This window comes from Ilyonectria robusta (assembly GCF_021365365.1).
Source record: "Ilyonectria robusta strain PMI_751 chromosome Unknown BGZ61scaffold_8, whole genome shotgun sequence".
In the NCBI taxonomy this organism is placed as follows: Eukaryota; Fungi; Ascomycota; class Sordariomycetes; order Hypocreales; family Nectriaceae; genus Ilyonectria; species Ilyonectria robusta.
In genome coordinates this window covers 805593-831756 of record NW_025764442.1, presented here as the reverse complement: position 1 = coordinate 831756, position 26164 = coordinate 805593, and the positions used below count along the sequence as shown (strand labels likewise).

General features: G+C 51.9%; 12 protein-coding genes across 12 annotated transcripts; 6 read left to right on the top strand and 6 right to left on the bottom strand.

The window, feature by feature from the left end:
• Positions 1 to 646: 646 nt before the first annotated feature.
• BGZ61DRAFT_350978 (GatB/GatE catalytic domain-containing protein) lies at positions 647 to 2503 on the top strand (the record flags this gene model as incomplete). The annotated part of the gene is made up of 1 exon (XM_046240292.1): positions 647 to 2503. One exon carries the CDS (start codon positions 647 to 649, stop codon positions 2501 to 2503), a length of 1857 nt encoding a protein of 618 aa, XP_046105356.1.
• A 474-nt stretch (positions 2504 to 2977) lies between these two features.
• Positions 2978 to 3679, top strand: BGZ61DRAFT_477102 (uncharacterized protein; the record flags this gene model as incomplete). Its single annotated transcript, XM_046248858.1, has 1 exon — positions 2978 to 3679. The coding sequence occupies one exon, from the start codon at positions 2978 to 2980 to the stop codon at positions 3677 to 3679; it is 702 nt and encodes a 233-aa protein (XP_046105355.1).
• Positions 3680 to 4076: 397 nt separating this feature from the next.
• On the top strand, positions 4077 to 5306 carry BGZ61DRAFT_531644 (uncharacterized protein; the record flags this gene model as incomplete). Its single annotated transcript, XM_046253740.1, has 1 exon — positions 4077 to 5306. The coding sequence occupies one exon, from the start codon at positions 4077 to 4079 to the stop codon at positions 5304 to 5306; it is 1230 nt and encodes a 409-aa protein (XP_046105354.1).
• Positions 5307 to 5512: 206 nt separating this feature from the next.
• On the bottom strand, positions 5513 to 6472 carry BGZ61DRAFT_531643 (uncharacterized protein; the record flags this gene model as incomplete). Its single annotated transcript, XM_046253739.1, has 1 exon — positions 5513 to 6472. One exon carries the CDS (start codon positions 6470 to 6472, stop codon positions 5513 to 5515), a length of 960 nt encoding a protein of 319 aa, XP_046105353.1.
• Positions 6473 to 7618: 1146 nt separating this feature from the next.
• Positions 7619 to 9245, bottom strand: BGZ61DRAFT_587640 (uncharacterized protein; the record flags this gene model as incomplete). Its single annotated transcript, XM_046256497.1, has 2 exons — positions 7619 to 8254; positions 8577 to 9245. The coding sequence occupies 2 exons, from the start codon at positions 9243 to 9245 to the stop codon at positions 7694 to 7696; spliced, it is 1230 nt and encodes a 409-aa protein (XP_046105352.1). The 3' UTR covers positions 7619 to 7693.
• Positions 9246 to 9797: 552 nt separating this feature from the next.
• On the bottom strand, positions 9798 to 10317 carry BGZ61DRAFT_531641 (cytochrome P450; the record flags this gene model as incomplete). Its single annotated transcript, XM_046253738.1, has 2 exons — positions 9798 to 10213; positions 10287 to 10317. 2 exons carry the CDS (start codon positions 10315 to 10317, stop codon positions 9798 to 9800), a joined length of 447 nt encoding a protein of 148 aa, XP_046105351.1.
• A 468-nt stretch (positions 10318 to 10785) lies between these two features.
• BGZ61DRAFT_576072 (uncharacterized protein) lies at positions 10786 to 11974 on the bottom strand (the record flags this gene model as incomplete). Its single annotated transcript, XM_046256216.1, has 2 exons — positions 10786 to 11543; positions 11608 to 11974. 2 exons carry the CDS (start codon positions 11972 to 11974, stop codon positions 10786 to 10788), a joined length of 1125 nt encoding a protein of 374 aa, XP_046105350.1.
• A 936-nt stretch (positions 11975 to 12910) lies between these two features.
• On the bottom strand, positions 12911 to 14509 carry BGZ61DRAFT_493330 (Tannase/feruloyl esterase; the record flags this gene model as incomplete). Its single annotated transcript, XM_046250639.1, has 2 exons — positions 12911 to 14443; positions 14480 to 14509. 2 exons carry the CDS (start codon positions 14507 to 14509, stop codon positions 12911 to 12913), a joined length of 1563 nt encoding a protein of 520 aa, XP_046105349.1.
• A 1459-nt stretch (positions 14510 to 15968) lies between these two features.
• On the bottom strand, positions 15969 to 18819 carry BGZ61DRAFT_221128 (uncharacterized protein). The gene is made up of 7 exons (XM_046238104.1): positions 18603 to 18819; positions 18334 to 18532; positions 18192 to 18265; positions 18039 to 18119; positions 17560 to 17894; positions 16528 to 17444; positions 15969 to 16462 (listed from the first exon to the last, which is right to left on the bottom strand). The coding sequence occupies exons 1-7, from the start codon at positions 18650 to 18652 to the stop codon at positions 16076 to 16078; spliced, it is 2043 nt and encodes a 680-aa protein (XP_046105348.1). The 5' UTR covers positions 18653 to 18819; the 3' UTR covers positions 15969 to 16075.
• Positions 18820 to 19678: 859 nt separating this feature from the next.
• Positions 19679 to 21290, top strand: BGZ61DRAFT_449914 (NADP-dependent oxidoreductase domain-containing protein). Its single transcript, XM_046245675.1, has 6 exons — positions 19679 to 19994; positions 20052 to 20130; positions 20185 to 20328; positions 20394 to 20507; positions 20570 to 20764; positions 20848 to 21290. Exons 1-6 carry the CDS (start codon positions 19836 to 19838, stop codon positions 21141 to 21143), a joined length of 987 nt encoding a protein of 328 aa, XP_046105347.1. The 5' UTR covers positions 19679 to 19835; the 3' UTR covers positions 21144 to 21290.
• A 693-nt stretch (positions 21291 to 21983) lies between these two features.
• BGZ61DRAFT_576066 (uncharacterized protein) lies at positions 21984 to 22727 on the top strand (the record flags this gene model as incomplete). Its single annotated transcript, XM_046256215.1, has 4 exons — positions 21984 to 22138; positions 22199 to 22361; positions 22420 to 22532; positions 22598 to 22727. Exons 1-4 carry the CDS (start codon positions 22017 to 22019, stop codon positions 22725 to 22727), a joined length of 528 nt encoding a protein of 175 aa, XP_046105346.1. The 5' UTR covers positions 21984 to 22016.
• Positions 22728 to 24033: 1306 nt separating this feature from the next.
• On the top strand, positions 24034 to 25833 carry BGZ61DRAFT_587637 (major facilitator superfamily transporter; the record flags this gene model as incomplete). Its single annotated transcript, XM_046256496.1, has 6 exons — positions 24034 to 24518; positions 24580 to 24764; positions 24837 to 25012; positions 25070 to 25278; positions 25331 to 25500; positions 25558 to 25833. The coding sequence occupies 6 exons, from the start codon at positions 24034 to 24036 to the stop codon at positions 25815 to 25817; spliced, it is 1485 nt and encodes a 494-aa protein (XP_046105345.1). The 3' UTR covers positions 25818 to 25833.
• Positions 25834 to 26164: the final 331 nt, after the last annotated feature.

The following is a 26164-nucleotide window of genomic DNA, read 5'->3' as shown; positions in this document are numbered from 1 at the left end:
ATACACTCCCTGTCCCAACAGTCAGGGGCGCAGGCCGCGCTTGCTGTTGTTATCGACGGCTAACTCACAAGGAAGTACTGTGTGAACACGCGCGGCATTAACACAGTACGATGACATGGTGAAGCCATTTGCTCCGGTTCCGCATCGCCTTGTTGTTCGGGTTTTCTAGCGGCCCGGACAGTCCCGCCAAACGTTAGAGGAAGCTCCACCAGAGCTCTTCACTTACACATTTGCGACAAAATCTCGAGCTCGCCCGATCCTTGTTGAATCGCTGCTTCGAAGATCAGAGCTGGCCTTGGGCGCGTCGAACCCGACCCCAATCGTCCCAACTCTTCCCAACCGCGCGATGCGAGAAGCCTCCCTGCAGGCCACCCGCATTGTCACCACCTGCAATCGTCATTTCGCTGCAGTAGAGCACACCACCCTCCTCGAACCGATACGGACCCAACACACGCCCGTTGCGCCTCGTCCTGAGCCTCCATATTGACCAAAGACCGCGGTTGTGGATTAATTTCGGCCCGCCGTATCGTCTGCGTGAGCAGTTGTATCAACAAGACGGCGTCCAACCACCGAGCGCCACCTTCGGCTCCTCTCCCAGCTTCCAGACCGTTCGATATTTCGCCCACACCCCCGCGTTGAACGCATAATGACGCGCATCCCAACATCCGCGCTCAGCAGATACCTGCTCGGTGGGCAATTATCGCGACGCGGTTGTATCGGTGCGTGTCAAGTTTTGAGGCAATCGGCTATAACACGGTCAGCTGCGTTGGGATGCTGCCCAGTCAGGTCGTTCCACGCTGCCCCCGAGGTCTCTGACCCCACTCCACCCGCACAGCCGGTGCCTCTACGCAAGCAGTTACGGGAAGAGGCAAAACAGGCGAAGAAGCAGGGAAAGAAGAAGTCAAAAGGGGACTCTCAGACAGTCGATGGTTGGGAGTTGACAGTAGGCATCGAGATTCATGCCCAGCTGAATACATCACGCAAACTGTTCTCACCAGCCGTTACATCATTCAACGATGAACCTAACACCCATGTCGCACTTTTCGATGTCGCCATGCCGGGCAGCCAGCCTCTCTTCCAGAAAGAGACTCTCGTCCCAGCCCTACGCGCAGCCTTAGCTCTCAATTGCGACATTCAGAAGGTCAGTCGCTTCGACAGGAAGCACTACTTCTGGTGGGACCAGCCATCCGGTTACCAGATTACTCAGTACTATGAACCGTTTGCCAAAAATGGCCACATCACCCTCCTAGCCCGAGATGGAATCTCTCCCCAAGATGGTGAGAGCGTGACTGTGGGGATCGAGCAAGTCCAGCTTGAGCAAGATACCGCCAAGACACTGGCCCAAACAGACAACATTCACTGGCTAGATTTCAACCGAGTTGGTGTACCGCTCATCGAGATTATCACCAAACCCGAAATGCACCACCCTCGCACTGCGGCCGTTTTTGTCCGCAAGATCCAGTCATTGCTGAACACAGTCGATGCATGCGTGTCCGGCATGGAGACGGGAGGTCTGCGAGCCGACGTCAATGTGTCCGTTCGCAGGACTGACGGGACCGACGTCTCCCTTGGCACTAGGACCGAGATAAAGAACCTGAGTACCATTAAGGCAATTGAGGATGCCATTATCTCTGAGCGAGACCGTCAAATTCGCGAACTCGAAGCTGGAGGCTCCATTGCTAGCGAGACTCGCGGTTGGAGCATTGGCGCAACAGAGACTCGTCGACTGCGAGGAAAAGAAGGAGAAGTGGACTATCGCTACATGCCTGATCCAGACATTGCACCTCTTGTCATTGGCGACGATCTCGTGAGCCACCTCCGAGAGTCTCTTGCCGTGTCATCGGATTCAGAACTTGACACATTGATTTCCTACTTTGGTCTCACGTCAAAGGATGCGCTGTCTCTCGTCAACCTCGAGAATGGAGCGCGTGTGCAATACTTCTACAAAATACTAAGGTCTCTTGAGGAAAAGCTCGCTGGCGACCTCCCCGGGGCAGAACTTCCAGACATTAAGAGCTACGCCTCGGTCGCTAGAAATTGGATCATTCATGAATTGGGTCGTCTAACTACATACAAAGCAGGCCCACTTGCAGCCAGAGATCTTTCATTTACTCCGGAAGGAGATTGCGAACAAGTCCCCGATTCGGACCTTTCGCAACTGCTCTACCATCTCATCCAGAAGCAAATCACCGGAAAGGTTGCAAAAGAGCTCCTATTTTCCATTTACTTCAAAGAGATTGAGGGAGGAGTGACTCAAGCGATCAAGGACAATGATTTGTGGTTCAAAGAGATTTCCCAGGAAGAATATGAGCTTCTCGCCGACGAGGTCATGGCCAAGGAGGAGAAAGTGCTCCAGGAGTTTGTCGGATACACGAAATTCCCCCAGGGGAAGCTGATGTACCTCGTGGGCAAGCTCATGCGGCTCGGGCCAACCGAGGGGATCGTCCCTGCAACCGCCGAGAAGGTCCTGAGGGCCAAGGTCGACCTCCTTCGACAAGGCTGAATCGCCTCCCCTGAACATTCTCGTCTCCTTCATAGCACAGCCCCTCATGTCACTAAACCACCACTTAGGTGCACCGGTGTTACAAGTCATCTGTGGTGTATTGGCGCCTAGTTGAAGAGACCTTTGATTCCGAGCCCCCTGGACCATTCCATCGTGAATGTATGCAAGTGTACCGTAGGTGTTACGGCTCGCGTCACTCTCAGGCACAAACAAACACCAGAGCAAACATATAAGGAGCTGATATCACTTCTGAGGGTACCCACCCCTCGGCGGAATTATGGAATGATTTTCGGGATGTCTAACGGAGCTATTGTATTCGTTTGCATCACTTCTGTCAGGACCAACACAAACTCACGGATGTCGACCCTGATCCCAATACCAACTGAAATCCCAACAGCATCACTCGCAAGCGATGCCTTTTCCACTCCAAAACCATTGAGTAACCATACAGTTACTACTCCCCCTTCGGCCCCCATGGCCCAGTATCTATCCGATGGTACTATTGCCGCTATTGTTGTAGGGGGGACCCTGACTTTGGCAATTGTTGCATTCGTGGTCTGGATATGCATCCAGCACAGGAAGAAGATCTGGAAGACGCATAGCCCAACAATTCTTCCTACACGCCTAGTTCTCCCAGAAGAGACACGAGAATTACCCGAAATTTGCTCCCAAGCGGATCGCACCAAGTCTGCGTCCTGGCTCGCGTATCAAGATATTTGGGACCCGAGGGAGACTTCATCACAAGGTGTCCGATCTCCGACACCAAAACCTGCTCTAGCAGAGGTGAAGAGTTATACCCGCGCCCGGCAACGGGCTCAATTGTGCAATGTTGGAGGAAGAAGACGGCCTGTTGCTGAGTTGCCAGGCTCGGAGATGATTTGGGTTCCCACTCAGTTGAATATCTCACCGATGTCGCCGATTTCTCCGACAGACTCGATGGCTCCTAAAAGCAGGCTTGCCAGCCCGATGTTTCACCACCCGCGGTCCGGGCCCAGCTTACGGCCCAGTCGCGAGGATGGAGTCTCAGACCTTCCAAATGCTGCGAGTCAGATCAGCAGATGGCACCCTCGCCATTCAAGTTCTCCTCTCGATACCACGCCAAACGGCAGCTCGAGAAATATTCCCAATTGCGAGACAAGGTCCGAGAGGGAGCGGTTCAGGATTTCGAATGATTAGAGGCGAGATGCGTGTTGGAGGTACTTCGGAGGCTTTTGAGACAGGGATGATGGGCCGATGAAACGTGGGGTTGTATGATCGCCGGGCCTCAAACAAGCTTAGAGCATGTTCGATTTTCCTGATAAACTCTCGATAATGATGGGATGAGAGGGGCAGGAATCTGCATTTGTCCATTTCTTTGCCTTTTGGTGAGATGTGAGAATTCGAACCTGTATTGAACGTAGAACCGTCTTTCAACACGACTTTGTGTGGCGCGTGTACCCAACTTTTAGCGAAGCTGTACTTTGTCGACATACCACAAAGAGCTTGCCCTCTTCGACCAGACTCGCGAATCTTGAAGCCGTGTCGGCAAATTGAGTAGGACTTTTTGAAGCCGCCGATTCCTCAACATCTCAAGATGAAGCAATTATCACTGTCGCCTCGATGTTGGCTTCTGATCGGGATGTTGGTGCACCGACCGGTCTCAGCGCTTGCAGGATGGAAGAATGAGGCAATCTGTTCCTGGAATCCAGTGACGCCGCTGCTCGAAAATCGCTTCTGCGAGCTAAATCGGGAGACCACGACACCAATCCCGCGACAGAACGAGACTGAAAACGAAGGGCACGAGCTGGGTTGGAGAGGCCCACACGGATGTGTCGAGGGCTTTTGCTTGTACTCAAACCCAGGATTCTACGGTGGCAGAGGAATCGTAGCGATTACTCTAGAGGTGCATCTGCCGACGCTGAAGGGCCTGCAATCACAACTTCGAGGCCTTGATGCCCCGTCCTCGTTCCACGTCGAGGAAGTGCCCGGGAAAGGGCTCGGTGTGATAGCAGATCGCGAACTGAACAGAGGAGAAGCCGTCATGCCAAGACCTCCAGCGCTCCTCGCACACAGGCGATTCTTGGAGGACCACGCATCCTCGGAACAGCAACACGCCCTCCTCGACAAGGCCGTCACCTTTCTCCCCGCAGAGACTGGGAAGTTGTTTCTCTCCCAGATGGCTCACCTCGGCGGCCACCGCGTCAACGACATTCTCATGACGAACGGCTTTCAAGTCGTTCTCGGTGGACCAGATAGCCACCACTATGGGAACTACCCCGAAATCTCGCGACTCAACCACGACTGCCGGCCGAACATGGCTTACTACATCGACTCCGACTTTGTCCATCGCACCAGAGCGGTCCGGAAGATCGTCCCGGGCGAGGAGCTCACTGTGACGTACCTCGACCCATTCCAGGACCGGGACGCAAGAAAGCGTCGCGCCCACAAGGCCTGGGGCTTCGATTGCCAATGTCTGCAATGCAGCCTCCCTGATGCCCTCGCAGATGCCAGTGACGCACGATTGCGGCGGATCCGTGTGCTGGAGGAGCGCATGGAGAACCTGGAGAAGCACCTGACGATGGATGACATCCGTGAATTGATGAAGTTGTACAGAGTGGAACGGCTGGAAACTAAGCTTGCTGGGGGGTTGACATTGGCGGCGATGAATGCCAATTTGCTAGGCAGAGCAACTGAGGCGAGAGAGTACGCGCTGCGGGCAGTGGAGGCGGGCATCATCGAAAGGGGTGAGACTGAGGATGTGAAGTCAATGAGATTGTTGGCACAGGATCCCAAGGGGCACTTTACATGGAGAGGGCGTATGTGACGGATAGTGAACCCAACCAAATACCATAAGATTAGCTAGGGACACATGCCTAAAGCAGATTGAGTTGAATAATATACCCCCTTGGGAGTCTTTCGTTTCTCATATTCGTGGGAGTATTGGGTAGTAAATTTCTGAACAAAGACAGTCTAGCAGAAACACCCTCACCAGTTGCCAAGTCTCGCACGATGTCTTGAATAATTTGTATTTCATGGCCCAGGGCGTTGGCCAGGCTCACCCCCAGGCCTTAGCCCTGGTTCCGTTTGGAAGTTGTCATACTTTGACGGGGTAAACTCATAAGTAATATTCTCTCGTTCCCTCAGGAAGCTGTCGACGCGCTCATCCTTGCTCCGTCCAGCGGCAACATACGTCGTCCGCGCCATCTGCTGCCCGATGGCAAGATTCGACTGGTTCCTCATCTCCATGTAGTCGACGCCGGACTGTTCTGCGCGGCTCATCTGCGCAAAGGCACCAACCATGCACAGCATGACAACGAGGGTGGCAAAGACGCCGTTGGACATGTACATGGGGTCCTTCGGCTTGCCATCACGGGCATCGTGCCAGCGCTCCCAGTCTTCCCAGGTGGCATTTCTGGCTGCGTTTCCAGGCTGATGGCGCCATGACTTCTCGGCGTAGCGGACGTTCTCGTTAAGGGTCGCGGATCGGCTACCTGTCCACCCGACGCCCTGGGTATCGTATAGACTGCGCTTGGAGGGGTCGCTGAGGAGGTCGTTTGCGGCGACGATGAGGCGATAGCGCTCGAGGCGGGTCGCGGTGGGGATATGATGGACGGCAGACGCGTGGCCATGCCTATCGGGGTGGTAGAGCTTGACGAGCTGGAAGAATCGGTGTTTGGTGTATGGATCGGATTGTCGCATGGCGAAGATATCGTAGGGGGTCGGGTTGGAAGTCTTGGGCCAGTCCGGCACGTCGTCGTGCGCCGGACCACCGCGGCGGTTATTGTTTACGGTGGCATAGCTGCGGCGACGGTCGTAGGTCAAAAAGCGAGATCGCGCTGTCGATATTGATGTCGATTGGTATGGTGATGGCGAGGAGGCATGGAGGGGCCGGGAGCTGAGAGATGACGTCGATGATATCAACGAGACGTACGGAAGGCCGGGAAGGGAATTGCAGGAGCAAAGAAGAACGGTGGACCTGGTTAGCGGCATGGTTGTAGTTATAATGGACAATGGAAGGCCAAGAGCCGGGAGTGCATGTTTAACGGTAGAAGATATATCACAGTTCGGAGGGCCGTTGACGGCGACGGATGAGCATGTTGGAGCAAGAATGCCGGCCCCATCACGCGACTCGGTCGGCAGTGGAGGCCAATTGACGCACCCTGGTCCGTTTTGGGCCGGCGAAGGTCTCCACATAACGGTCCCATTTGGGGATGTGACACAGCACCGTTTTTGAGCCACTTCCAGCCACAGGTGCTCCACCGTTTTAAACCAGCGTTCTAAACTGTGCCCTAGAAGAAGGAGACGAACATCGCCATCCCGTATCATTAGCATGCGCATGCCAGCATCTTACCAAGCATGAGCAATCCCGTTTCCCAGTTTGGAATATTCGTGCATACACGAATCTCTAAATGGGCTCACTGCTGCTCACTAATACGACAAAACTCCTTCAACCCCTGAACGGCGGATGTTAGCGGTTGTGTTCGATGTACTTGGGAACTCCATCCGGCGTGAGATGCAGTGCATCGGAAATAAAACAACCACAATCGTTATGGACTATCCAATCCTGTCACATTGGGACACTGCGTCATGTCCCACAAAGAGGGGCAAGCTGACATCGCCATGATCGACATGGACAGACCAAGTAAATAGTCGAAACGGAAAGCTTCAATAGTAGGACGAGAAGGAAACAACAGACCCTTGCATAAGACCTGGGGAATTTAAAATACGAAAGGCAGGTGGCTGGCCAGCGTCTGAAAAGGTGTCTATGTAGTGATCTTTCAACTTGGTACGGAGTATGGGGTTGTGGTCTTCAACCTGTGCAAGCAGGCTTCAACCATCTACTTTTGTGGCACTATAATGTCCTGCTAACCGTGTATATCTTCATTATTTTTGATCTATCCTAAACAGCTGGGGATTCCGTTTTTTCCCTCAGTTGCATCGTGTACTGTGTCATGGCAGTGGCGTTCAACGCACACTTCGCTGAGCCAGTTTGCTCAAGCTGAGAAGAACTCATCTGTCCTTGATGCGAGTAATTCATCCTCGAATCTAGTAAGCATTTCCTTCCAAAATCCACTACCATGTACTGCTGCTCTTGATGGGGTGGTTCTGTGATGAGAAGAAGTCCCTTCATGGAGTAGTGGCGGGTTATTGGGGAGCTTCGGATGTTCCAGGTAATCTTGAGAATGTTTCAGTGATTTGAACACTCAAGCTTCAAACCACATCTTCGTCACTTCCTGGGCCATCTTCGCTGTCACTGTGCACCCACATCTGCACATCTTCCTCGTCCTCGTTCTCCCTCCCAGTTCGGCCCGTCCTCCGTCGGCGTTCCATCACCTCACAACACACACCCAGCGCTGTCCGCGCTGTCTCGGCGATCGCCTCGTCGGCGTCTCGTGACCGACATCCACGCAGGATGGCCTCGATATATGCACCCGCGCACGCAAAGAACAGAAATTCATGCGTTGAATGTGCTCCACCGGCTGCCCGAACGCGACGCTCGAACATTTCGATGGCACTCATTACAGCATCGCGTAGCTGCCGCCAACCCGCGTCGTCTGTAACGGGGAAAGCCTTCTCCTCCAGTTCACTAATCAAGTTCAGACATAACGATGCCGTAGCCTGACGCTGAACAAGGGCGAAGTGGCCGTGGCCCTGAGTACATAGAGCCGCACACGCATCAGTCCCGACCAAGTTGAGATCGGAACTGGTCTCCACGCTATGGCCCTCGACCGCCGGGGGGAATGCCACCGGGGGGTTATTCGGAAGCAGTGCCTAAATCTCCATGCGCATTTTGCAGGAATAATAGTATGCCGGATTGGTGGCGGCCTAGTCGGCAAATGGCCCGTGGAGCGCAAGCACGAATGGTCGTGTGAATACATCCAAGAGCTTGATCTGGAAGTTGGTGGGCTTTTTAATGGGATGCAAGACGCCCAGGAATATGCAGCAAGCCGTGTTTAAATCTGCTGCGAGTTGATGGCTTTCTTCGTGGGCTTTGTCCAGGAGCGTTGACGAGGTGCAGAATCCGCAGTCGAAGTCGTTGTGTTCGTGCCAGAAGCACCTGAACAATTGATGGAGTAAAGAGCAAACGTTTTACTGAGGTCGAAGATGCGCATGTGTTCATAATGCCTAATTCTAGGTCCTCATCTGTGATGCTGGAAGGCGGTGCGCAATCATAGCTCTCTGGCGAGAGAGGAGCGGGCAGCCATTCGTCAAAGCACCGCTGCAGTGACAGCTCGAGCATGGTCGCCCACAGCCGTCGGCGAATCTCAGCTTCCTGAACTGACATGTTTGGGAAGCAGATGCGCGGTTCTCGATGCAAACCCATCTGGATGCCCACACGCGTCAGGTCATGATCTCCAGGAAACCATCCAGAGCCAGTTGGAAGCGTGTGGTGGTGTGTATGTCGCGCCAGCGCGAGGAGACACATAATCTGGGCCATGTCCAAATCCGCACGCGAGCCTGAAAACATCCTGCGCGCAAGCCATTGTTTCCCATAGGAAATCCAGCCGTTGGACTGGTATCGCAGCGAAGTACCCTGCACCCGTTCCAAGTCGTCAACGGAGCGGCTTAGACAAACGCAGGATCCGAGCGCCATGGCGATCATCAACTTACACGCAAATGGCTCGTCCTCGTCCACCGTCTGTGAAGCAGGGCTTCTCCAGAATCGCTCGTACTCGCGCGTAAATGTTGGAACGTGTAATATTCGTAATACCGACTCGAAAGTGTTGATGTAGGTGTCCAGGAGCAGGGAGCAGGTCGGCATCGGACTCGTCGTGCAGATACGTCATGTCCACGGAAAACATATCCAAATCATCAACAGCTTCGGGGAAGATCGGCTTCAGCACAGACTGGGAAAAATCCAGCTGCGAGAATGCTTCCTGGTGTATGCGGTCGAGTCAAGCTGCAAGGCTTCCGTCTACCCGCGCCTGGGCGACATGGCCATGAACGATGCATATGCATGCATGGGTGACGGCTGCAGCAATATTGCGGATCAATGAGCGTTATTGGGCTTGAACTCTAGTCAAACGTGTCGGGATACGCATACGGGAGGCAGTTTCTCATACGACACTCCCACGCTGGCATTTCAATTGGATCGATGAAGCCGAAAGAAGAAACCAATTCGAGATAAGGAGCATTTTCGCTGCCGATAGCGGCTATGTGCAATGTCCCCCTTGACAAATACAAATACATATTCCATATCCTATGTAGGATATGGGGAGTCGGCTCCACGTCTGGCCCACCTCCCCATGGCATGTCCATGCCAGGCATTCACCGTTTGGTGTTTAGTTATGTTACACCTGCTCGGCAACATCAGTTACTTGTACACGGCAATTTTCACGCCAGTCTTATTGGATGGGCCGATCCGCATCACCGCAGTGTACGGAGCAGGATCCCGCGCCTCGATGCGTCGATAAACCTTGGCAAGACGAGCCAGCATGTATGCTGCTTCAGTCTGCACCATCATCTGGGCCGGGCACCGTCGGGGCCCTCCGCCAAACGGCAGGAATTCCCAAAACACACGTCGCCCCTCGAACCGTTCCGGCCGGAACTCCTCGGCATCCTTGCCCCAGATCTCCGGGTCGCGGTACATGACCGTCTTGCTAATCGAGACGACGTCTCCCTTGCGCACAAAGAAGGGCGCCTTGGCGTCCCTGCCACCGCCCACAGGCAGGACCGTATCATTGAGGCACATTCGAATCTGCGTGACATTGTTGGGGGTCAGGCGATGAGCTGTGAGTTCAAGATTAGCGAACAACTGAGAACTTGCGAATGCGTCCCGTCAGACGGGAATAGAATTACTCACTCTCATTCAGGACACAATTGAGGTATTTCATGTGGTAGAAATACTAAAATAATACTTAAAAAAAAGCGATTTAAATTTAATTAAATTGATTCTTAAGCTGGCAAATAAAATTAGAAAAGCTTATAAGTATATCTTGAAATTCTGAAGTTTTTATATTTATAAAACAAGTTAGAAAGTTTATTAAGATATTCTTTTTAAAGAAAAGTAAAATACGATTATTATAGTATCTACTAGTTAATTAAGTTAGGTATACTTCTACCTGATAAACGTATAGGCTCAGAAAACTTGTTCACTTCTGACAAAATGGGGTTTTGGGGGTTTTATTATCAAGGATAAGTTATCAGACATGGTGTATACTTGAAACTATGTGGGTAGTATGCATATTGGTACTTTTGCAAACCTGGACTATTCGCTCTGGGTTTATATCGTTGAAAGCGTTGACCGTTGTACCCAAGTTGCATCCAACCAGTTCGGGGTGCATGTGCATGCAAACCATCAACTAGAAACGGATGACAGCCTTGATTTCTTCCTTGTTAGTAAATCGTCGATATGCATCCGGCGCTTCCTCAATCCCAACCACACTGCTGACGATGAAGCTGGGTCTTGCTATCCCCTCGTTGATAAGCCGCACAAGCTCCGGTGCCACCAGTTTCACATCCACTGGTCCGATTCCCCAAGTCAACCCTTTGTAGAAGAACTCCGAAATGGGAAATTCAATGTGGGAAGGGATATGTGTTCCTGTACGGCTTTCGTCGAGGCCATCGAGGTTCTCATAAACGCCAACTCCACCCATGCCTCCATTATACCCAGTGACGGCGACCATGTTCCGGATGACAATGTCGGTTTGGACATCGAGTGTTGCATTGACTGCCTCGAATCCCACTGCATCAATCGACCGTCGAACACCATCTGGCTCCAGGGCCAAGATTTGTTCCACCGGGTCGGATGCAGTAAAATCGATAGGTATAGCGCCAATAGAGGCCGCAAGTGCTAAGCGTTCTGGAACGTAATCGACCACATACACTTTCGATGCACCGCGAATTATAGCAGAATGTGTGGCAAGGAGGCCGACAGGGCCTGCGCCGAAGATGGCCACTGTGTCGCCACTCTCGAACCCAGCAAAGTTGAGAGACGTCCAGCCCGTGGCAAAAATGTCACCGACGAACAAGTAGTCGATTTCCCGAGTGGAATTCAGGGTATCTGAGTCGGGGATCGGGATCAAGTTGTAGTCGGCATGGGGAACACGCACGTACTCAGCTAATTGCCACGTAATGCATTAGTTTCAACACCGTATAACTGAGAGGAACTCGAGGCGACTTACATTGGGCGCCACCCAACTGGGTGGCGTACCATTCCATTTCCTCCGGTACCATTGCGAACGAGGCAGTATGCACTCCATCTGGAACGACGACGTAGTCCCCCACCGAGACTTCGTTTACTGCGTTGCCGATGTATTCGACAATCCCCATGGCTTCATGGCCAAGACTCCATGCTGCGTCCTCTCGGGGGGAGTATCCATTGGTGATATGGATGTCCGTTCCACAGATACCTGCGTATCGAACGCGAACGAGAGCATCGGTGGATTCAGTAATATTCGGGACGGGAATGTCCCGAATTGCAACATTTTGCAATTCTCCTTCCCACATGACTCCCCGCATGGTGGAGTTTAGTGTCAAGTTGCGTGCCATCATTTCAGATTGAATGATACAAGTTGGGTGACGGTGAGGGTACTGTAGGAGGAGAAGAAGTTTTATGATGCGTTGAGGTTTCTTGCCTTTGATCAGAAGCGGCTTGGAGGGGTATTTATATGCTGCGACTTCTAGTTGACAAGAATCACGCTGGTCAAGTTTTATTCTGCCGAAACTTGCCAAGGCCGGAAGGGGCTCGGAGAGCGAAAGACGGGACCGGGCTTGGGATGATTGTACACGCGGCCGGAGGTGGGTAGTTGGTAGTCCTTGGTTGTAAGAGCGGAGAGGGGGCGCAGCAAAGTCAATGTCTTGCTATGCCAAGAACACTAGCCCTCGGTATCTCAAGCCATTGCACAAGTTAAATGATTTCGAGATACGGGATGACGTTAACTCCGAGTATATGTTCTTGGCTACTCCGATGACAAATAGTATCTGGATATGGATCCTAGGTAATGATCGCTGCTGGTTTTGCATTTCTTGTATTTCTAAGCATGTGGAAACATGGCGCCGATGCTTTCAACGTCAAGACTTGTTTAGCTCCTCGGTTTCCCAGTGCAACGGTCAGGGTATCAATGCATACACGGGTCATGGGTTTGTATCGGCAGAACGGTCAGACGCCAGCTGAGAACTCCGGTCTACATGGCGATGCGGAATGGGACGGTGTATGCTTGGGTGGGATTGTTGAGGACTAAAGGTTGTCGAGGTTATAGCACCGAACTCCAGACTCATTTCAGCGTGCCATGCATCAATGCCTCGATTATGTTCGGATGTTAAGTTTTAGGCCTTGCACCAAGATGTTTAAACTACGAGTTAACTTGCCGTGTTGTTCTCATATTCCTAGGCTTCACTGGGAGAAAGCAACTTGATGGTGGGACTACTCCCCTTGCAGCGTGTCTTGCATTCGTTCTATCTAGTAGACCACCTTCCCTGGAGTGCCTAAGCCTCACCAGTACCACACTCGAAGGATTCTGCTAGTGCGGGATCCCCCCCTTTGTACAGAGCTTCCAATGGCCAAGGGCACAAATTACGTCGCCGCACTGTCCCGTCGGTTGCTTCACTCCTTGCAGGTAGGACCTCTGGAGATTCCCCGTCCTCAACCCATCTGACTAAAGCCTGAAGAGTCTCTCCTGGAAATGGACCGACCCCCAGATAGCAGTGCTCCACGCCTGGAGCCTCGAAGTGCTTGAAGAATGACCTGACATCTGGGTCTAGGGCCTCAACCCGGCTGTAGTAATCCGTGGTGCCCTTTGAGGGAACAATCTCGTCCATTAGGCCGTGCCAGGTAATGATCTTCCCGCCAGTTGCCTTGAAGGCGCTCAGGTCAGGATCCGAAGTACCAATGATTGAAAGATACTGCTGCGCGCTAGCATGGAAGAGGCGCTCGAACTGCTCCTGCGTCGACACAGAGTCCAAAGTGAAATCGGGATCCCTGTCCACGAATAGGCGCACCCAGTCATATCCGATGGGATTGGGAGCCCCAGTGCAGTTTTGGTTGCCCGTGCAAGTAGTGACAGCCAAACCAGTCGCCACAGTCAGGGGGCTGCCGGGCGAAGGTCCGAACCAAAGTTGCTCGCCCGACGAGGACTGGGGGCCATTGTATGCGCTTTCAGCAATCTGCACCCCAGCCGAGGTGATATCAAGAGTATCTCCATCCTCACAGGTGACAGTGGTACCGACAATTGAACTATAGTTGAAGTTGCATAGCCATGGTGCAGACAAGATGCCATCCTCGGCGCCATCATCCCCATCACACGCCGCGACTATGGCGGATGATATCGCGTTGAGTTCGCATGCGCTGGGGTAATAGCTGAGATTGTTCATCATCATCTGCGGATACACAGTAGCGGGGAGCATTCGATCCCAGTTAATCCCCGGCGCAGCAGCTAGGATGCCGTCGTACGATCCTGGATATCGTTGGGCAAGCATAAAGCCTTGCCTTCCACCTGTCGAGCAACCATTCCAGTAGCTGTATCGAGGCTCAGAGCCATAAAAGGTTGTGGTCAAAGATTTGCCGAGCACCGTCATATCGAGTAGGGACATTGACGCAAAGTTATGCAAGGCGTACTGGTCCACATTGAAGGGTGATACCTGGGCCCAGGGGGCTGTTGCAACGCCGAAAGATCGATCATGCCCACCATCTGTGGCCACGGTCGCGTATCCCTGCGATACTCCAAGCGCAAGTGCGCCGCGCTGGATTTCGCCTCCCGCAAAGCCTCCACCACCGGTCCCGAGGAACCTCCCGTTCCAGGAATCGGGAAGCCAGATCTGGATATTGACAGTATCGCCTTGTCCTGGGTGGGTGTAACTGATGCTGACGTTGCAAAAGTTGAGAGACGTGAGGTTTTGGGGATAGTGCGAAACATATTGCTCGTCGATGTTGCGGCTGAAGTTGGTCACCGGCACCGCTGTGAGTGACTGGACCTCAACGCCTGGGGCGGTGGGATACGGGATCAGGCTTGGGTTGCATTCCTGCGAGACTGCTGTCTTGAAGCTTTTAAAAGCTACCAAGAAATGAAAGAAAAATTTAAGATGCATTTCTTCAACGTTTGAAGTGTTTTGATGAAGTGTTGAGTATAAAGTGCGATGTCTTAAGTTGTAAATGCAAAATGATGTCACGAAGCTACGCCATCTTTATAGAAAATCGTGAAAAGGCCAGTCATTCTCTCGTTCCTATATTTCTCAAAATTAAGATACAATAAATCAAATGTGATCAATGCTTAAACTCTACTCGAAGAACACATTCGTCGTCAGGCTCCCCAGTACCTTGTTCGGAGTTAGTGGTACCCTGTAGGATGGAACAAACTTCATTCATTCATATCCCAACTTAGGATGACCCCCTGATTAATTCACCTTGCGTATGGTATTAAGTTTGCCGCGGCTCTCAAGCCCACTCTCTGGAAATCAAAGGGTCTCAACTCCCGGCGATGGCCGATGGCCGTTGGCCGTATTGCAGAGCCTGCTTGGCGTCCCGAGCATATTTCGGGTCATTCGTTGCTCAAGTCCGTGGCCCCTATGTTGCCCTCGACGCGGAAGATTCATTGAGGCCTCCAATTGCATGAACACGCGTCGAAAACCTTCTGTCATGACGATCTGTGACATCGACACGCTGTAAATATCCAGTCGCAAAGGTAACCCATGTCGATCATGTCCGCCCCATCTCCACCACTAACTTGAGCATCTTCGAGTCAGCCAGAGGCGGTGAATAGTACATTGCCCTGGCCATTCGTCTTGATATGCCTAGTAATGGGTCAGCCGAGTGGTCTCTGGCGTCGTGGGATTTCGCCATTCCGGGCCCACTTACAAAGTCCGGGCCGTCCCCACTTTATCGGGGTAGTGTAAGGGGAATTTGGCAACCGAGACTCCGAGAAGCGCAGATTCAGTCTGATGTCAGGCGATGTATGACGTGTTTTGAGCTCAAAAGGATCCGCGGGATCTTAGCCAAGGCTTCAAGTTACTCACCATGGTATCCAGCAAGGAGACCGAATTGCAGAGGTGGCAGGCAACCTCACTGTGCCGTCTCCACAGCCGGTACGAACGGACTTAAGAGGTCCTGGCTCACAAGCATGACACTGCGGAGAGCTGGAGTTACATTGTCTCATTCGAAATGGGACTGGAATCGTGCAGATTCATGCGTGTGAGCTTGACTACAGATGCTGATACACTATTCATCAAGTCTACACAGTTGTCATCCATCCTCAAGACCCAAGTAAACCATTTTTGCCATTTCCGATTCAGGTTTCGTTTCCTTCGCCGACCCCTTCCCGAAGCAAACCCCAAGTTGAAGAATCCAAACAAGTCGCGTGACTTGGCCGGTCAGATCACCGGCCTAAAGGTACCGGTTGGACAAGCATCCAGAAGACAAACCGAGGATTGACGCGTACATTTGACTGCCCGGGGTATTGTCGTGCAGGAAAGGGTGCTCGCGTTGAATATCAGCCAGGATGCCTGTCGGGTGCCGGCGGTGGGAGCATGAAGCAAGGAAATCCTGGCTCAAATGTTGCTTCGACAGGAGTTTAGGGCCTCAATTTGTGTCAACACGTGAATTCGAGGCTGCAGTACATTGAATTTGAATGTATCATCCCCAAGACTCATATTTTGAATCTACAGCTGGGACCAGTCACTGGAGCCAGCTGTATTGCTGTTCACACGACTCAACTCCTCAAGGTCTAGACCCATGGCAAGTAGGGCATCGATATCGACGTTGAACGGTTGCTCAAGCCCCGCAGATTGATGATCGGAAGAATCTACCGTCGAGATAGAAGTCCAGTCTTGCAAATGTGTGTCTTTTGGTGGTGGCGGTGGTGCTGTCTGTGATGTACTGCTCGAGGCTCTTTTCGTGTTTGTGGCTTGGTCTGACATCCGACAATAGTCGAGAAGACTGCACATCTCTTCCGCATTTGGATGAGATGTCATCTTTACGGGGAAGGTAGGGTTGACTAGAGATGCTGTCGCCTCTGGTTCTGGGTCAAATGCTGATAAGAACTCTTCCTGTATGTATTTGATGGTCGAAGTCAGCAGGAGTGCCTAGTGTTCATACGTGGGGAAACACAAACCATTCGGCGGTAGTTCTGCCAGCGGACAGGAGCCTCGCGAAGGAATTGGAGTGTCAAGTCGTACATTCGACGAGAAGTTTCTTGGATTGTAACATCGCGATGACTCATAAACAAACGATGAGTAACACCGGCGCACACGGCACTGTACCCCAGAAAGCTCGTGAGACAAACTCGCTTCCTTAATAAGTATTGCAATAACAGCGTTAGTTTGACAGCATTTTCTCGGCTTGCCAGAAGTGTGGACCGAGCAAAGGAAAACGGCACAGCTTCTTTCTGCGATGAGAGAACCCGAAGGGTGAGAAACGGGTGGTTGAGTATGCATTGGCAGGTGAAGTAGAGAGCGTGAGAAAAGCACAGAATACCCATGGTCTCCGCTGTCGTGCCGTTTTCCGCTGCTACCAAGCTTGTTTCGTCTAAGACGGTGTCGATGCTGGCCCAAACGAGCGGCGAACACGACTCAAATGTCATGAGGGTGGTATTGATAGACGCGAACTCACTGCGGAAGTCCCACGGAGGGTAGGCATGTTGGCATGGGGCTGACCTCAAGCTGTATTTCTGAACCCTCCCCAGGGCGGACGCCACAAGAACGAAATGTCCAGCTTGGTCAATATCTGCGGCACTGTTGGTCATGCTGTGCAAAGATGCTAGCTTGACCCCTGTGCGGTGCCCGTCTGCGTGTTGCGGTCCTGTAAGCTGCTGTGGTAGTTCCAGGGTGCAATCAGTGTCCTGGATAGCTGGTTTGTGCTGGGGGGTACAAGAAACTAGACGATCTAGTAGGTAGACGGACCAGAAAGTCCAGCGATGTTCCGCCTGGAGCCACATTGGCAGGGCAGGATCGGGCTCGGAGGATAGATTCAGTGCTTCTGCGAAGCGGACGGAAAGACCTATTTTGACCCAGCCACGCTGATTCTTGCCGGCTACCCCCATGTCAATAATTTACAATTAGCTCACGGAAGATAGAACGTCAGGTGTGTGGTTGAGGAACCAGTGAGAAGGAGAAGTACAGGTCAAATAGGAACCGCGGAAACTTACCTGTGAAGTCTATAACAGCCAGCATATTAACTGCCTGGACTGTGTGTACATTCATGAAGTCATCCTGGCTGAAGACTTTTTCGTGAATCTCACTCCATCCTGTGTCCGCATAGCTTTCGACTGCTTCTTCATGGCGTCCTTGGAAGCACGGCTCTTCAGAGAACCTGCAAGCTGTCGCCACAAATGCCAGCAGGAGCCAGCTGGGCAAGGCGTTTGCCAAGAGGCGACGTCTGAAGCTTTCTTCCGTGAAGTAGTAATACGGTTGGCTATGGCAATACTGAAAGTAGGTGTCCGTCAGGGACTCAAGTAATGTTGGTGACGGTAGCGACGTGAACCTGTGACGTTGAGTTGATCTGGTCAGCTGGGGCTAAGGAAGAGATGTGGGCAGCCTGCATGAAGTGGCAACTCGTGATATTAGCGCGATGCAGCAGAACTCCCACTACTTCGCGACTGGAGAAGGTGTGAGGGGAGAGCCATACGACTGTGACGACGCTGAGGTAGATGGCGTTGTCCAAGTGCGACGCTGGGTTCGAGGCGCACCCATAGGAAGGAAAAGGTTTCTATCAGTAGCAATGTGTCAGTTAGCCTCTCTCATCTCATTCCGTGTCTCGTGCCCGATAAATAATACGTACCCCCTCCCAGTGTTATTCAGCAAGTTCAGTTGAGACTCGAGCATGGCAACTCTGGCGGACAAGGCTGCATCTTGCTGTGATCAAGCTGCTCAGTATGTATTCTCCCCACGAGAGAAAGGACGATAGGGATCATGCTACAAACCGAGCTCATTGAGCCAGCATCTATTGATGCAGACACTGTTCCGTTAGGGTATGTTGTTTCGGGCTGGCGCTGTTGACGAGACAGAAGCGGGCGCTCTCCATCAACGGAGAATGAGAAATCACCGTAGGTACACGTTTGCTTGAGGCGGGCGCAGAACACACAGGTGGGCCGCTCGCCGGAGCACCGTGTTTTCTTCCGCCTACAAGAGGTTTGTATGGTTAGATCAATCTGTATTTCTGGGAGCCGGACGTGGAGGCAGATGAGAATACCTGCAGTTTTGACAGGCCTGTCGAATGCGCTTTGCCTCTCTTTCGCTCATGATGTATCTTTCTGGGCCAGAGCAGTATTGCAGATTGTTCCCGTGCCCATCAAATAGACATAGAATGTGATCCAATATCGGGCAAGATCTTGAGCTGAGAAGCGGGGTTTGAAAGGAGGAGACAAATTACTAAGTCCAACCCAGTGCAAACTAAGTTACCCTGTAGCTGGTCTGGATTACAGAGTACTTATTTCTCCCATGCCGGCGTCAAGTGTGAAGCTAGAAAAAGCAAATGGCCCGTGCATGGGACGCCGCTCGTGTCAAGCACGTGACCGCAGCGGATCGATGCCACAGACTCACTTCAATTAATGATACATGTTACGGTTACTGGACAGGGAAAATTATGAGTTCGAGTTGGAGTTGACTGAGGTTGACGAAGCTCAATGCAATTGTAACCAAACAGGTTTGGTTAAAGACGGTATCCACATGGTTGGCTAGTGGAAACAAGCGCAGCTGGCGTAGCCCATATTCGTATCGAACCATCTGGTGGATACTGCACGGTCAATCCGATCGCAGGGATAGTGTTGAGTGAGGGTGTATCCCCAATCCGATGATCGTCTTGATCTGGGATACCTCCAGCCACTTCTTTTCTTAGGAGGGGTTTTATGCATCCGGATATTGATATATCAGAGTCTTGTGCAAGTATAATCGTTCCATCGTCCGGCCTTCTGAGGTGTATTTGGAATAGGTAGTCCGGATAAAGTCTCGCCTCTACTTTTCAGGGATCATGCATGCGCTAGTTTTCTCCGTGACGCTTTGAGTGGCCATTAATCAGCAACGGCCAGGCCTCCAAGAACCCTAGGGAGGCTCTTTCTGCCCTGTCGTGCAGAGAAGATGAGAACCTAAGAAGACGCTAAGGCATCTACAGTATAGACTATCCTTAACCGTGCCCACTTCCCGTGCCCACTTCAATTTACGCTTTGGAGGTCATTTAGTCCAACGCTTGACGAGTCGACCAAGGAGTTGAAAAGGACCGATCGTGCCTTCTAAAACCGTACCATGGACTTAAGGCGGCGTTAGGCTTACAACCGCTCGGACAGAGGAGAGAATCAATCGTCATCAGAAGATAATCGAACCTATTTAACTCTCGGGAGCACACTCTTCGGGACTTATCCTAGCAATTTAACATATTCAGCGCCATCTGCCAAGCTTTCCCAGCCCCCATTCAAAGTGAGACGCAAAAATGGTCACGACACTTCCCTTTGCCGACATTGAAGTCAACACCCCTGGCTTTGGTGCCATGGGCATCAGCTCTGGCATGGGGACCAACCTGAGCTTGGAGGAAGCTGAGCCTGTTCTTCTCAAGGCCATCGAGCTGGGATGCACATTTTGGGATACGGCTGTACGTTTGCCGACGTCCAGTTCCTGCAACCGACTCTAATGACAAGCGCCATCTTAGGTTGTCTACCAAGCAGGAGTCAACGAGAAGCTGCTCGGCGACTTCATCAAAAAGCACAATGTGCGCGACAAGGTTTTCCGTAAGTACCAAAAACATGACAAAAAGGAACTTGAAACTCACTACGTGTTTGGAGTCGCCTCAAAGTGCGGCTTCGACATCTTTGGGGGAGGTGGACGTGTCACCAACTCGGCGTCCCATATTAAGGAGTACATCGAAGGGACGATTGAGAGACTCGGTTTCGCGCCGGACCTTTATTACCTGCATCGCATGGATCCCGGTATGTGAACTGAAGCGTAGTCCTACTTTCTTCAACGAAGCGGTCATCTGACAGTGTCTTCCTAGATACGCCACTCGAGGAGTCCATTGGAGCCCTCGACCAGCTTCGTAAGGAAGGCAAGACTAAATACATCGGTCTGTCGGAATGCTCTGCCAAGACACTTCGCAAAGCAAATTCAAGTAAGAGAAGAAAGTTCACCACCTGTATGTCTCGCTACTGATACCTGGTCCCCAAATGTTAGTCGCCAAGATCGACGCCGTTCAGTCAGAGTACTCTGCGTTTGAGACATTACATGAGACGAATGGTGTTATCGATACCTGCAAAGAGCTGGGCGTGGCATATGTTGCATATAGCCCCCTTGGCCATGGGGTGCTTGTCGATGACTTCCAGTATAAGAGTCCCGATGACTTTGCGCCAGATGACTTCCGTCGCACCTGTAAGTTTTCCCTTGCCCACTATCCCCACAATCTACCAAAATATGTAAATTACGGCGTTTCTAACCTTTGGCTTGATATGCAGCGCCCAAGTTTCAGGGAGAAAACTTTTACAAGAACTTGGCGATTGTGGAAGAAGTTAAGAAACTTGCAGCCCGAAAAGGGTGCACTTCGGCCCAGATTGCCCTTGCTTGGGTTGCTGCTCAGGGGATGATTGCTATTCCTGGCACGATTAAGCCTAAGCGGCTAGAGGAAAATTGGGCATCTAGGGACATCACTCTGACGGAGGAGGAGCAGGCAGAGTTGCGAATTATCATCGATAAGACCAAGCCTCATGGGAACAGGTTCGGTCCTGACCACGAGGCTGTGATTGATCACTAGAGTTATGATAATATAGGTGGTTCCATCTCTGGTGCGAGGAAAGTGCATCACACAGTATTGCGTGGTTTCTCGGTATCCCATTGCGAAATGCTATCATGACCTATATTCTGAATGTGACAGTTAATTCCAGTAGAGCCTATGTTTTTAGACGGAATGCTTAAGCCACCATAGTTATGTTTCCATATCGTTGACCTTTAGTCAGTAGACCCTCTGACATCACTAAATGATGTAGTGTAAGAACGCCCCCAAGGATTATGGATTTGTCTTAGCTTAGCATTTTATCCCGGGTGGCGAGGAGTCCCAACCATTCGGCTTCTTTACGCATTATACTTTCTTACTCTCGCATATTTACTCGTGTAAAACTGATGCGGAAGGTAAAGGGGCTTCGTATTAGATCTCGGTTTGAAAATTCCGCAATAGGCAACTCGCCTGATCGTTGAGAGCAGTACATTGATGATCTCTGAGCTACATCCCGGTCTTAGTTCTTGGCTACACGCTAGTAGAGGCGCAGCAGGCCGTAAACCTGGGAAGCCACATCGGTAGCCAATACCATCGAACTACGAAGGACCATTACAGGTCGAGCAGCGGAGATAAGGGCTTTGATTGGAAGCGTATTAATCCATACGAGCTGACAAATATCGTCAGTAGCATAACCAGTTGTGTTTTAGAGTGAACTCTAAGTTGATGAACGCGTGTTTTGGCGGGACATTGCTGGGGATACCGGGACTCTCACGGGTCCGTAAACCCCGAAATGAGTACCTTTGACCGACAGTGAGATCTTATAAAACCGACCAGTGATGGCATGCTGTGCTAGTTCCGGTCCTAGATCATCAAATCAGAACACAGATCCAGCACCGATTTTCTACCATTAAAATGAAAGGTCATACTTTGCCCCTACTGTTCGGCTTGATGTTTGGGACTTCTCAAGCAATCTCCATGGTAGATTACTCCCCGAGCTGTCGCGTTGACCCTGACTTTGGACCTTGGTATTTTGAGTAAGTCACAAGAAGCATCACATGAGTAACTTTCAGAAGCTGACATTCTCTTTCACGCAGGCTGTTGAGAAACAATGAGGATCCGACGACGACATCCACCTACACCGATTTCTTTGCCCCCAACGGGAGTTTGATCGTCTTGGGCAGCGTGGCTACAGGAGCAAACGCGATTCTAAGTGCGAGGGCGGCCATGTTACCTGCCGATGGTTCGGTTCAATGGAATGTGAGTTTACAGTTATGAGTAACCCCGCGCCTTAACACGCCCGCTGACGATGCCCAAGCACTTTCCCAACAAGACTGTCGTGGCCGAGGAGTCGGCAACGGAAAAAACTTTCCATGTCTACGGCGTCATGCAGTCAGTCACCACCGCCGACGGCAACTGCTCGACAACTTAGTAAGTTTTGTGAAATGCTCTGACATATCCTCTTCTCAAGACATGCTATTCTAACAAAAGCATAGTTTCCAGACCTTGTTCACCGTGGCAAAGGATCCAATCACCCGCCGCGCAAATCTTGCCCTCCAAGGTGGTGGTCTCCTGGCCTACGATGGATTTTCTATTGAGTCCTCGGACGATCCGTGTACCAAGTAGTCGTGCTATGTGGCGGGAAGGGGGAAGCGTGAAATGGCCAGCTGCTCGCCTTTTTTGAGTTGCTCGGCATGAATGGATACATTCGACTGAGGCTTGAGCTCTATGTACGGCGGTCCTGTCATTACCAACCACCCAAGTTAGAAGCCGAGCCCTCGCCAACCAAGCTAGTTAGAGTAGAATTCTAGGCCGGGATTCCCAGTCTACAAGCTTCGTTAGAATTCTCATAATTTCACGTTTCGACTCGTGTCACACCATGCATTGCTCAACTCTGAAATACCGGACCGTTTTGAGGTTATCGGGAAGAGTGGGCCCGGCTCAGACCGCGCCAACACGGCACCAACGGAGTGGGGACGGGTCGGGGTCATTTGTCGAGCGCCGACCTAGCAGACGAGAATGGAATGGTCAAGGTGTTGCAACGAGGCATGAGCCCCCCCGTGAGCTACCAATGCGATGGGCACTTTTACTGTTCCAATCCGGGGTAAGAATCTGGGGGAGAGGTCTGCCGAAGGTCACAACGGGCAAGGTTGGGGCCGGACCGGCGGACCGGCGGCGATGTTGAGTTCATGCTGCTGTAGCTTATCGTACGGAGTGGCGCAAAGTCCTATCAGAAGGAGATGCTTCACGGGCTCTTGGGGAGACTCTTCTCCGTCCACTCCGTCGGTTCCGGTCTCGGCCTCCACAGTTCCCAGAGACAACATGTCCAGCACACTACCGGCTATCCTGTCTTCACAGCCTCCCCAGACCCCAGCCGGTACCTCCTACGTGGTCCACGAATCCTTCTCCCACGGCTTGAAGCTTATGGAGAATAACAAATCATTAAATTTCCCCGCACCAAGTCGTACAGGCGTACAGGGGTGGCAAGTCCGGGGAAGACCACACTAGGTTTTGCCAATTAGTGTCATGCGGAGGCGTCCACTAGGTAGCGCTCTCTTAGCTGCCCAGGCCATCACTTGCTCGTCTTCCAATGCTTCCCTAGACCCATAGGTATACGCATGTATCGTTCTGACTAATGTGCCATGTCTGTAGAAGGAGGTATCTGCATGCCGCTTAGTCTACGTACAAGCGTAGTCCGTACAGGTTGGATTTCTGGACAACTATAAGTGTGCCCCGCTCTCCCATTCATCCAGCTCTTTCATCCCTCTATCTATCCTCTTCTGTATTCCCAGACTTTTGTTATCCGCTCTTCCAAAATCCGAACAAAGCTCACCTTGCTTCCTGATACACCTCATCCTCATCCTTCGTTCCTTTGGGCCTGAGCGCTCCCTCCATCCAACCGCCCTCCTTGTCTTATCTCAGACCTGGAACCATGATGCCCGACGAAACCCAGAAAAAGGAACATGGCGGCATCCCCACGTCTAGCAAAGGCATCGAGGTGGAGTATTCGAGCGATCCTGACAGGAGTGGCTTCGATCAGGTCTCGACCAAGAAACTCTTGAGGAAGATCGACTGGACGTTGATTCCCTTCCTCGCCTTATTGTACCTGCTGTCTTTCTTGGACCGAACCAACATTGGCAATGCCCGCTTGGCTGGAATCGAGGTCGACCTAGGTATGGCAGGCCTCGACTACAATGTAGTACTGGCTGTCTTCTTCCCATTTTACATCGCTTCCGAAATTCCTTCCAACTTGGCCATGAAGAGATTCCGTCCTTCAATCTGGATCCCATGCATCATGATCGTCTGGGGCGTCGTTTGTACCCTCATGGGCCTTGTTACGAACTATGCTGGCCTCTTGGCATGCAGAATGGCTTTGGGTCTGGCCGAGGGTGGCCTATTTCCAGGCATTAATTACTAGTAAGTGTACATAACCTCCCTTCCGCCCCGAACTCTCGTGGTGGTCTGACCGGTCCATCAGTATTACCCTCTGGTATCGTCGGCACGAGTGCGGTTTCCGCATGGCGGTTTTCTTCTCTGCAGCGACCGCCGCTGGTGCGTTCGGCGGCCTTCTTGCTAGGGGCATCGTGGAGATGGACGGTGTTGGTGGCAAGCCCGGCTGGGCATGGATCTTTATCCTCGAGGGACTTGCAACGCTCGCTGTTGGTAAGTCAGGTTCTCCACTAGCCCAAATCTCCCACGAAATGACTGCTGAATGCTGAACAATATTTTGTACAGCCTTTGCCGCCTTTTTCGTCATGAACGATTATCCTTCTACAGCCAAATTCCTCACCATCGCAGAGAAAGAAGAGGTCACTCGCCGGCTGGAGCAGGACAGATCTGCGTTAGCTGAAGAGTTTGACATGAAGTATTTTTGGGATGCCATTAAAGATTGGAAAATTTGGGTACACATGGTAAGATTTACTTGGGACATCCTGCTACATGTGCTTGGTGCTGACTATATCGTCCAGTTCATCACCATTGGCATCTACACCCCTTTATACTCCTACTCCCTGTTTCTTCCTACCATTGTCCGCACCTTGGGTTACAGCAATGAGACGGCCCAGCTCATGACCGCCCCGCCTTACGTTGTCGCTTGCGTAATCTGCGTTGCGGGCGGCTACTTAGCCGATCGCCACGGCCAACGTGGAATCTATATGATTGGCTTCGGGTTACTGTCGTAAGTTTGTCCCTCTCATTTTTAAAACGCAGGCGCTTACTTCATTTTACAGTATCATTGGGTTCGTCATGCTCATTTCTACACACAATAACACGGTGAAATACGTCGGATGTTTCCTCGCTGCAGCCGGTGTCTTCCCGAACGTTCCCCAGGGTGTGGCCTGGAACGGCAACAACATAGGCGGCTCGGTCAAGCGAGGAGTCGGTATTGCGATGCACATCGGTAAGCCCTACCCCTACGTGACGAGGATGCCAGAGTGGTTGGACTAACTCGATTAAGGCTTCGGAAACCTGGGGGGAATGATCGCTGGCTTCATGTTCCAGGCCAAGCACTCGCCTCAATTCTACCCCGGACACGCAGCTGTCATTGGGTTCCTCACCATGTCGTTGATAGGTTCTATCTTCATGACAACTTACCTGCGACGGGAGAATGCCCGGAGAGACCGAGAATACAAGAGCCCGTCAGAGTATACTGCGGAGGAAATGGCGGCAGAGCGTGGCAAGGGTGATGATGCTACGTTTTTTCGGTACACCATTTAGGATTCTTAGTATAGCCAAGTTCCTGGAGAGTGCCGCTTGCCACTACGTTCCCCGCGACCATTTAATTTCGTCAAGTCAAGTCTCTTGCCACTCGCATTAACGCGGTAGCAGACGCTGTCCTTCAAGCAGGGTGCACCACCGGCTCTCAAGTCGCAGTTCTGTGCGAGCCAACGGTGGATGCCACCATTACCATGCTAGCTTTGATGCATATTGGAACTGTATATGTTCCCCTGGATACCAGCTTGCCAACCGCACGACACGCGGGTATGGTGCAAAGCTGCAGACCAACCCTGATCCTGTCCCACTCTGCGACCGAGGAGCTGGTCCGCGATCTTGGCAGAGAGATA